Source organism: Trichosurus vulpecula, chromosome 5 (genome assembly GCF_011100635.1).
Source record: "Trichosurus vulpecula isolate mTriVul1 chromosome 5, mTriVul1.pri, whole genome shotgun sequence".
Taxonomy (NCBI): Eukaryota; Metazoa; Chordata; class Mammalia; order Diprotodontia; family Phalangeridae; genus Trichosurus; species Trichosurus vulpecula.
The window spans coordinates 204,488,698-204,499,837 of record NC_050577.1 but is presented as its reverse complement, the minus strand read 5'-3'; the positions used below and the strand labels follow the sequence as shown (position 1 = coordinate 204,499,837).

The window sequence follows — 11,140 nt, the reverse complement described above, 5'->3', positions numbered from 1 at the left end:
CTATCCGCCATGCCATGCTGCCTTTCCAAGAATATATTATTTTTAATCCCCAAATCAATAATTTTGTATAGGTAATTTTCTTTCCTTCCTCCGTACTTATGAGGCATCCCAGAGTATTAGGATTGTGGCCCCTCTTGTTTTAAATCACATGTTTATGGTTCTACAAGCAAGCTTAGATACTGTCTTGAATCCACAGTAGGGCAGAGAGGAGAGGAATAGAAATGTCATGCTCGGCTGGAGGAGACTATGCTGCAGAAACGAGACCATGACTTTTAAGCTAGGCTGTAGGAAGACTGGTTCTGACCCCTGATTGAAGGAAGAAATCCTGTCTCCTGAAAGCAGGGCAGTCCTGAGTGATCTCATCCCTCCCCCATCCCTGCTGTTTCTTTGGGGTTTAGCAGATTGGAGTGGAGGATTAAGAGGTTTTCGTCATCACTGAGCTTGGCTCACTGACCCCTGCTATTTCCCCTTCCCTTCCCTACGCACTACTCCTTGCTGGCTAGTGCCAAATGAAGACAGGAGAATCTTTACTCTCTCTAAACCATCCTAGCCTGTGATTGATTACTATGAACTTTGCTGCTCTGGGTCACATCTGAGAAGCTCCAAGTCCTTCAGAAGCCGCCAGGTGGAGAAGGTGGGACTTGGACACTTAGCATACAAGAACAGAAAGGGGATAATACAATGCGGACCTAGATGGGCCCCGCGGCTCTCCACTCCTGCCACCCCAGCAGGGGCACTATGCCTGGGATCCCGAGTTTTTATCCAGAGAATGTTTCATCCAGAATTCACTCCCCTCCAATAGAGGTCACCCGGACCTTCTTCCAGAAGAGAGTGGTTTTTCTTTATTTGCTCATCAGCCTTTTTCTGCCTTTCACCCAGAGCCAAAGGAAGATACCTCTGGAAACGTAAGTGTTCATCTTCCCATTTACCCTATAAGCCTTTTTACTCTATGTTATCCCAGCTCCAGGATTTATAACTTGCATAAACTTGGGGCAAGTCACTTCTGTTTTCATAGATTCATAGAATCTGAGAGTTCCCCTAGTCTATACTTCCTATTCAATGCACAACCTTCTAAATCAGTTCTATCCATATTATCTCAATTCTCTTACATTCTTTCAATCTGTTTGCTTCTGAAATGAGAATTTGTATTAGATGATTTCTAAAACATCCCTGAGATCTATTCCTTCTTCCTACCCCAATATATATGCTATTTCCTCCCAGTCGTCTTTGTTCCTCTTCCTCAATCTGTTTTAAAGCTCCTCACCTTGTGTTCTAATTCCCCCTTTTCTTCAAAATTTCATCAGTTTTGGGAGTCACAGATGTAAACATTTGGAATCCTCCTCAACAAATGGTATTAGGCATAACTAATCCCCTGGACTAATAGTCCATGTTACTATGACACACATCTATCTCATCCTAAGCTCACTTAGAGTGGTGTTCAGGAGTAATGGTGTCCTTATTAGATAATGAAGGAGAGGGCACATTGTAACTACAATCACCTGGAGATAGAGGACTGGACCTGAGGTTTCACTAGCATAAGGAATTCCCACATGATGCAACCCCCTCTACCTATGCAGGTTGGCACCCCTTCTGCAACTTATAGGTGCAGATCATAGAGCACCGAGCCAGCCAGTAAGAGTCAGAAGTGGGTGTTCAGTCTAGGTCTGTCTTCCTGTGGCCAACTTTCTACCACTCAGTGCTGCCTATATGTTTAATCTCTCTAAGCACAGAGCATCTCGAGTTATTGGCCAGGCTATTTTTAATAATTTGGCTATGGCTAACAGTCAAAAATAAAGTTCTTCTCCTCTTCCTTTTGTTCCTCAGGTATGGAGGTGAGCCTGGGCTTGAAGCCTCTACCAGTTTGTTCTATCTGATGTCCTTCCCCCAGTTTTCCCTCCAGGTAGCAGTACCCTTGAGCTCTCTCACCTCTTCACAAGATCTGTTTTCAGGAAGGGATATATTCAATTATTTTCACCTGAATGGGAATCTCGGGATATTTGTGTTTAACCCCAATTATCCTTTGTTAAAGAAATGGTGAACCCAGCTCTACAGTCAGCCTCTCATTATGCCTAGCTAAAATTCCATCCTTGCACATCAAGTGTGACATACAGGTCCAGCCCAGTACTTGTAGCACTCATACTGTTATCCTTTGATTATGGACCAGGATGAGTCGGCTGTAGTTCTGGAGAATGGACTAGTTGGCTTCTTTTTCCTCTTTTTTAAATGTTTTATTGAAGCATTTCTTTTTTAAGTCCTATTTCCCAATGACTTCCCCACCCTCCTCCCTAGCCCTCTCTACTACCACTTGCCATTATAATAAATATATACCCTAAAAGAAATAAATAAACTCATTAAGCCTGTGACTAAAGGGATTTTTGAGTGTGCTTTTAGTCTAAGACTTCACTTCCTCCCAAAAGTCTTTGGTTCAGTCACTGGCCTCCTTTCTTGCGCTCTGAATTCAAGGCCTTTTACTGCATATGCTACAGTGAACATTCTTGCTCAGGTATAGGTTTTACCTATGATCTCTGACGTCCCTTCCAGCCCTGAGATTTTGTGACTCCACAGCCTGTTCTCTGTAGGCCACGGTTTCCTCATCTGTAAAATGAATGTTGAACTAGATGATCTCCGAGGTTCCTTTCAGCTCCAACATTCTGTGATTCTGCACCATCCTCTTATTGTCCCCATTCCCCTCCTTCTCTTCTTCCCCAGGCCTCCATTCTCATCTCTGAATCCAAAGCCAAACAGAAGAGTCACAGTATAATGGAAAGACTGAAATCTTGGCCTGGACACTTCCTAGGTGTAAGACTCAAGTCATTTAACATCTCAATGTCCAATACAGTTGGCCATCTCCACATCTCCCTCCATCATTGATAGAGTTTCCATCCTGGGAATAATCCACTGTTGTGGTTGTTGTCGTTGTTCAGTTATTTCCAACTCTTTGTGACCCCATTTGGGGGTTTCTTGGCAAAGACACTGGAGTGGTTCGCCATTTCCTTCTCCAGCTCATTTTATGGACAAGGAACTAAGGCAAACAGAGTTAAGTGACTTGCCCAAGGTCACATGGTAAGTTTCTGAGGCCAGGAACTCAAGGTGTTCCTGACTATAGACCTAGTGTTCTATCCACTGTTCCACCTAGCTGCACTGGGAATATTCCACCCTGGTGTAATCACAGGTCTGAATTTAAAAAAAATACTATTTACCTCTCAGCATTACTGTGGGGAAAGCATTTTGTAAACCTCAAAGCAAAATGGAAATATAAGATGTTATTATTAAATATTATCCCCATTAAGTAGATGCCAGCACCTGGACATTGTGCTAGATTGTAACTGCTTACACCTTGAATATCATTCCCCTCCTGCTCTGTATGAGCCTTGTCTACAGGCTATGGCTGAAGTTTTAGCCACCTCTCCTTGACATGAGCCATTCTTTCATGGGGGGTGAAGTGTGTTTATGTGAATGTGAATATGTCCCTCTTCCCTGGCAGGGTGAAGCTCTGGGCAGACACATTTGGTGAAGACCTCTATGACTTGGTGACAAAATACTCTGGATCACTCCTGCTAAAGAAGGTAATCGCACCGCCAACCAATTCATAAGAGTGGGTATGGAGGTATTTGGTGAAGTGTACTAGAAAGTAAGCATGTAAAGGGTGAGTGAAAGTTCTTAGGATGAGAAGGCCCGAGAACCACATTGTTGAGCCTTTGCCTGGCTTTCCCAAATAGCAATCACATAGGGCGGGGGTTCCCAAACTTATTTGGCCTACTGCCCCCTTTTTAAAAAAAATTACTCAGTGCCCCCCCCTGGAAATTTACTTTCTCTAACCCTATAACATTTTAAAAATTTTGTGTCATTTCAAAAAATATAATTTTTTTAAATGATGCACCTTAAATTTAATAATGTATTGCATATTTGTGTTTTTTCCTGCATTGAAATTTTGATGATGCAATATTGCATCATGTAACCTTATAGTATCATATTGTAAACAAGTCATTACATGCACATATTCCTGCTGATGCATGTTGGACTTCCCAACAATGTGCAACACACTCACCTGCCAACACTTGCTTGTTAAGACCTGTTGGCAGTCTTGACTACTGATTAGTTATAACTTGCATTTTGTGTGTTTATTTGGAAAATAGTGTAATCACTACGACTTCAGCTCTGTTATACAACAGATGAAACATGTACAAACAGTTTTTCTTATCTCCTTTTCTTTCCTTATGCTTCCACCACCCCCTTATTTTTATTCAACACCCCCCAATTGCACCCTAGGCCACTACCCCCCCAATCATTCCAGTGCCCACCAGAGGGTGCTATCACCCACTTTGGGAACCTTGAGGTGGGGTAGCTAGTCAGGGCTGCAAAGTCCACAGTAAAAGAGAAGCACATGGCAGCTAGGTGGTGGACTGGGCTTAGAGTAAAAAAAAATCTGAGTTCAAATCTGGCTTCAACTCATGATGAAAATGCCAACCATCTCCATAGAGAGAACTGATGAATTCTGAATGCAGATTAAAGCAGATTTTTAAAACTTTATTTTTCTTGATTTTTCTTTTCACAATATGGCTAATGTGGAAACAAAAAAATACCTGTACGACCTTGGGCAAGTCATTTACCTTCTGTTTGCCTCAGTTCCCTCAACTTTAAAATGAGGGTAATAACAGCACCTGCTTTGTAAGAGCTGTTGTATAGAGGATCAAAAGGGGTAATAATTGTAAAGTTCTTATCACTTTGCCTGGCACATAGTGGACACTATGTAAATACTTATTCCTTTCTCTTAAATCAAAAGAATGAATTTCTAATTATGGAATTTCACACTTGAGTAGGGGATGTCATTTTCATTTAGGGGAAGGAAAGTTCTTGTTACACTTCAAAACATACATTATGTAAAACATACATTATATTAAAATTATAATATTAACTAAATTAATTTCCAGATTTAGTATCATGCTGAATTAAGGTTCCTTCCAGTTACAAAAGAAAACAACTTAAATAATTGGATAGTCAGTGCTCATGGTCGGGACTTGCCAGTATTATACAATAGCCTGTAATATTTTTTGAATATTATATATATGTATACATAGCATTGTCCCCTTACACTATACACCATGTGTAAGACTGTAAGACCAGCCCTATTCCCTATCCTTGGCAGCATGCTTTGGTGAGGCATCATCCTCTTCCCTTAGAGGCAGGTCAAGAGCTGGCAGGATGCTAGGATTTAAGGCTAGAAGGGGCCTTAGAAACCATCTAGTTTTACCCCCTTGGATAAGGAAAGATGACGTTCAGTGAGGATAAATGCAAAATTCTATACTCAGATTTGAAAAAAAAATCACCCTTTCAAGTACAAGACGGGAAAGATGTGGCCAGATGATGGTTGGGGAAATTAATCTTAATACTAGACTAGGTTTGGAAATTAAATCTTTAGGCTTAAAGTTTTGGTCCCTAAGTAAAACTATACCAAAAAACCCCTCACCAAATACCATGACATAGCATGGCAGGGGAACCTTCCCACTCTTTCCTGGGAACCCAGGGTCCTCCCTGCACAAGCTTTGTTGGCAGTAGCAATACCTGTGGTTGGGGAGCTTATATTTGTAACAATCCGAGAAGGGGGAGAGTGATTTTCCATGTAGAGGTTTTCAGGATCTTATAAGATATGTCTTCTTGAAGGAAACACGTCACTCTGGCAGACAGGAAGAAAGCCAGATCACTCACATGCTAACAGTTCTGTGTCCAAAAGGTAGCAGTATCCCTAGAGTACAGCAGACCCTGGTTTACTGATGACTGCCAGGCAGTGACTCAGAGAGGTAGTTTTGGGGCAAGAAGCCAATGAGTATGGACCACTTAATGTTAAATCATAGAAAATTGCTTTTCCCCAAATCACTTTCAGGATGACTTTTTGTAACCTTGGGTGGTGGGGTAGGGAGGGAAAGTTGGGAAGTGCTACAGCAATGTTGGCTTACCTGGGATTTTCTTCAATGCATATCTCTATTAAATATCTCTATTAAACATCTGTATTAAATACTACCTCTACCCTTGGACAATCCAGCAGAAAGTTGTAGAAAGTACATTGAAAAATCTGTGTTTGAATCCTGCCTCTGTTATTCCCTCTGTGACCATGGGTGTGCCACTAACTTCTCTAGGCCTCAGTTTCTTTATCCATAAAAGAGAGGATTAGACTAGATGATCCCTAATGTTCTTTTCTGTTCATTTTTTTAAATGATCAAAAGCATATATCAAAAACCAAAAGCTAGCATTATTTTCAACAAAGAAATCCTAGAAGATTTTTTTTACCCTGGGGTCTGTGAACTTGTTTGTTTTTTAAATATTTTGACAATCGTATTTCAGTATGATTGGTTTCCTTTGTGATCGTATTCTGAGAAAGGATCCTTAAGTTTTGCCAGACTACCAAAGTGGTCTATGACACAAAAAAGGGAAGGACCCTTGCATTAAAAGTTTTCTCAATAAAGAAAAGAATAAAGTAAGAATGCCTTCCTTTCTTGTTATTATCTTACATAATCATAGAAATAGCAACAAGAAAAGAGAAAGAAACTAAAGGTATAAATGTAAGCAAAAAAAGGAGAAATGTCAATATGATGGTTTATCTAGAAAACCTTAACAAATCAGCAAGGAAACGATGTAAAACCACCCCAATAGCTTCAGTAAAATAGCAAGATTACAAAATCACAAAAATCAATAGTATTTCTATATAGCAACAACAAAACCAAGGAGAAAATAATAGAAAGAAAATTTCCATCCAAAATAACTACAAAATGCACAAAATATCTGGAAGTCAATCCACCAAGGAGCTTGTTTAGAGACCGTTACAAAAGAAAACAATTTAAATATTGGATAGTCAGTGCTTGTGGTTGGGCCTTGCCAGTATTATATAAAAATTATAATGTTACCTAAATTAATTTCCAGATTTAGTGCCATGCTAAGCTAAGGTCCCTTCCAGGTCCAAATCCTGAGACTCTAAGACACCGTAGCCTTCTGAAATCATTAGAGAAAAATCAAATTATGTTTATTGAGCTTTCGTTGTTATATATAATGTACAATGTAGAGGGACAGATAGCATGGTATAGTGAATAGAAGCTGATCACAGAGCCAGGAAAACCTAGGTTCAAATAGCCTTCTGACACATCCTGGCTGTGTAACCTTGGGCAATTAATTACTTAACCAGTGCTCTAGGCAACTCTCTGAGACTCTAAGTTACAAAACAGGTGGAGATGTACCTCATAGAGAGAGGTTTCTCATTAAGGACTCCCCTATACCAGTGAAATCACAGGTCCAGTCCCTGTCCCTATAATGTAGTGTATTGTGAGAGAGCTTAAAAAACTGGGAAGATAATCTTCACCCTATGGGAGCTTATAACTTTGTTAGCAGATAAGACTTTTTCAAACATGAAGCAATTAAAAAATGCTACACAAGGCAATATTAAATCTTCTGGACTCTGGATCTGTAATTCTATAAACAAAGAGAACTCCTAGTGTATCAACTCCCTCCATCTGGCAGGAGATAAATCCTAGAGCACTCCTTGAGGCACAGAGATTAATTGAGCTGCCCAGAGCCACACTGCTAATAAATGAACACAAATCTTCCTGATTCCAAGGTTCTCTGGAATGCCACCTTAAAGAACAAAAGATACAAAGATGAAAAAATGTCCTTGAGGTACATTTAGTCTAATGGGCACTAATCAATTCAAGCTGAACACAAATGAGTATGATACAAGATAGAATGTGATTAAGGGCATAAGACAGGTGCCAACGAAGTGCTTTCAAAACTTTGAGGCAGGAGAAATCATTTTCTCTTTCTTTTTCAATTCTGGTTCAATCTTTTTAAACATATTTTTGTGTTTAAAGTCATAACTGCAATTGAACATAGCCTTAGGAAATGGAATGATTAAATGCAGAGACAGGCAGGATTCATTAATCTCTGAGGTCTCTTATTGCTCGAAATTTGTGATTCTATAATCATTAGGTTAAATTCACCTCCCTTCTCAGCTTTCCTGAGGAGCTGTTCAAAGGATCAGACCAGCAAAATAGCCCAAACAATTTGGTCACGGAGGAGGTGGTATGTGACTAAGGCCCGAAACGAAGAGACTTTGCAGATAGAGTGAGCAGAGAGCCTCTTCCAAGTATAAGGGATAGCATGTTTATAATTAAGTGCTAAATTTAGGGCTTTGTACTAATGTAGCCTGAGAAATAATTAGGGAGCACGTCTAAATCTTAGTCACCAAACTGGGTGCTCCCAGTTGGAGCCTAGACATCCCCAATTAGGGCAGTATTCTAAGAAAACATGGAACAGTAATGGCTGGGAATAAGCATTTATATGTTGCCTACTAGTGTTCCAGGTACTGTGATAAGTGGGTTTTTTTTAATCTTATAAATATCTTACTTGATCCTGACAACAACTCTGCCAAGTAAGTGCTATTTAACGCCATTTTACATTTGAGGAAACTGAGGCAAATGATGATTAAGTGACTTGCCCAGGGTCACACAGATAGTAAATGTCTGGATTTGAACTCAAGTCTTCCTGATTTCAGGCCCAACACTCTAACCATTGGGCTACCATCTGCCATAAGAATTATTGTGTCCCAACCATCTTCTTGACTTTCTTCTGGATAGAAGTACAAGGATGTAGAGTCCAGTCTGAAGATTAAGGAGGTGGATGGCTTGGAGCTTGTGAAGAAGTTCTCTGAAGAGATGGAAAGCATGCTACGAAGGAAAGTGGAGGCCGTGAAGGTAATACTGAATAAAATCTGGGTAGAAATCTCTGGAAATCCACCTCTGGTGGAATCCTCTGCCTTCAGCCCCCATCCTCCTCCTCTTCTTCTTGACCCTCACATGGAACTCATGTTACTCTCTCACATAGAGTACAGGACCTAATTGTATTCCCTTAGTCCTCCCTAGCTTTTTTTCTCTGCTCTTCTCACACCCAAGAAAAATAGCTACTTAAGGATATAGAAGACAAAGCGATGGCTTCTGTGCTATAGGGTTACCCTGGGGTATCAGCAAGGCTTCCAATGGCATAAGCTCACATTCACTGCCTATAATGTACAATAGATGCTGATTGGATAAATGAATAAAGGAATGCAAAGTAGCCAAAAATTTGTAAAAACAAAACAAAACAAAACAAAACAAAAAAACCACTCTCTTCCACCAAAAACCCTTTTGACAATGGCAGAGGGGAAGGTCTGGCAGGGCACAAGAACTGCATTTATAACTTTGTGTTCAGACCGAATCAGTCAAGATGCATAAGAGCTGTAAATCCCTCTGGGCCTCAGAGCATCCAAATGCACGATATTCATTTAAGTTGTCTCTCTGCGGCCCCATGCTAGGGATTGTACGAACTAAACTACATAGATGTAGCCTTCACCCTCCGGGTGGAGTAAGCAAGTGTAAGACAAATAGTACTGACATGAGTGGACGACATACAGACAAGAGTCCAATACAGGAGAAACATGGAAAACCACTAGGGCATGACTCAGGCCTGACAAGGAGGCATTCAGAGAATATGGCCTGGCAGGGAGAGGCCCAGGCATGCTGGGTACACAGTTCTGCACCAAGATCAGTGATGAGATCAATGGTGGAACAGGCAGATTGTATTGCCCTAGTGTTCGATAATAAGGTCAGCCCCAGGTAAAATCATAAAGCAAGCAAAATGGGAAATTCTCTTCTCTGTTTGAACTCCTACTCCAGTTCTGCTTTCAAAATCTTTCCTAAAGATGTGTAATCAGTCACGCATCAACCTAAAGTAGAGTCATTGTGTTACTTCTTTTAGAGAAGCATTGTGGTATCCTGGACAACATGCTGGAACCAGCAGTAGGCCTGGGTTCAAATCCTGCCTCTGGCAGGGCTGTGGGAACTATGTTACTATGAGTTGGTCACTTAAATGAGGATAACAACAGTACTTACCTCCCAGGATTGCTGTGATGATAAAACAGATAAAATTGGTAAATTGCTTTGCAAACCTTAAAAGTGCTAGAAATGCTCTCAAATTGTCATTATTATTAATATTACAAAAACTCTCCAAGTCTTAGGTAATTCTATAGGGCTATTTTGATGGAGGGAGTTCCCACAAGGATGAAGTCCCAGCCCTTGAGGTACTAATGTTACCAATTTCAAAGCCATAATAATAGTGAAATGATGCTTCTATTAGAGAAATTTCAAGAATTAACCAGCAGGTGAGGAAAACACTTTTATCCAACTAAAAAATCCCTACATCATCAGGCTATTAGGCAGTATACAGGGGTTCACTCAATATTGTCTCTTTCTCCTACTTCCAAAAGTGGTGGGAAAAAAATGGAAATTTCCTCCTAGGTTACAAAGATAAATGATTAACTACCTTTTGGAATGTTCCGAGCATGACTCCTTAGTCCCAACTGACTTTCTCTAAAGGCTAGGCTATTCTTTCTGAGTTATGGTGTTCCAATAAAAGTAAGCCATATTTGTCTTTATCTTTCATTTTATTTTATTTTTCCATTACCAAGCATCTCCTCCCTCTCTGCACCCCTACCCCCCCCCAAGAAGAGGAAGAAAATCAAAACACTTGCATAGCAAATATGCATAGTTAAGCCAAACAAATCTCCATGTTGGCCATGTCCAAACATATTAGTTTTATTCTGCATTCGTCACCTCTGTGTTCGGAGGTGGGTACCATTATCATCAGTCCTCCATGATTGGTCATTACATTGATTGAAGTCTTTCTGGGTTTGTCTGAAATTATTCCTTTTGTCATTTCTTAAAGCAATATATTCTTATATGATAATTTTTAAATCACCAGCATTTATATAGTGCTTCAATGTTTACAAAGCAATTTATGTATGTTGTTTCATTTGCTCCTAACAACAACCCTGTAAGGCAGGTGTTATTATCTCTATTTTATAGATGGAAGAAACTGAGGCTGAAAAAGGTTAAATGACTTAGTCTCACAACTAGGGGGTGTCTAAGGTGAGATTTTTAACTCAAGCCTTCCTAACTCCTAGCACTCTCTCTATTGAGTCAATGAACTGCCAATTTCCATTTCCCAGGTAACAGGCACGCCTTGGTTTCTAGTTCTTTGCCACCACAAAAAGAGCTGCTAGATATTTTTGTACATATGGGTCCTTTTACTATTTCTTCAATCTCTTTGAAGTATAGGCTCAATA

General features: G+C 40.2%; 1 protein-coding gene across 1 annotated transcript in view; it reads left to right on the top strand.

Moving 5' to 3' along the window:
- The first annotated feature begins 738 nt into the window (after positions 1-738).
- CACNA2D4 (calcium voltage-gated channel auxiliary subunit alpha2delta 4) overlaps positions 739-11,140 on the top strand; it is a 159,910-nt gene continuing 149,508 nt past the window's right edge. Inside the window, exons 1-3 of the mRNA XM_036760693.1 lie at positions 739-905; positions 3,485-3,566; positions 8,619-8,735. Of these exons, the coding sequence (XP_036616588.1) occupies positions 739-905; positions 3,485-3,566; positions 8,619-8,735 (366 nt within the window). The remainder of the gene's footprint in view (positions 906-3,484; positions 3,567-8,618; positions 8,736-11,140) is intronic.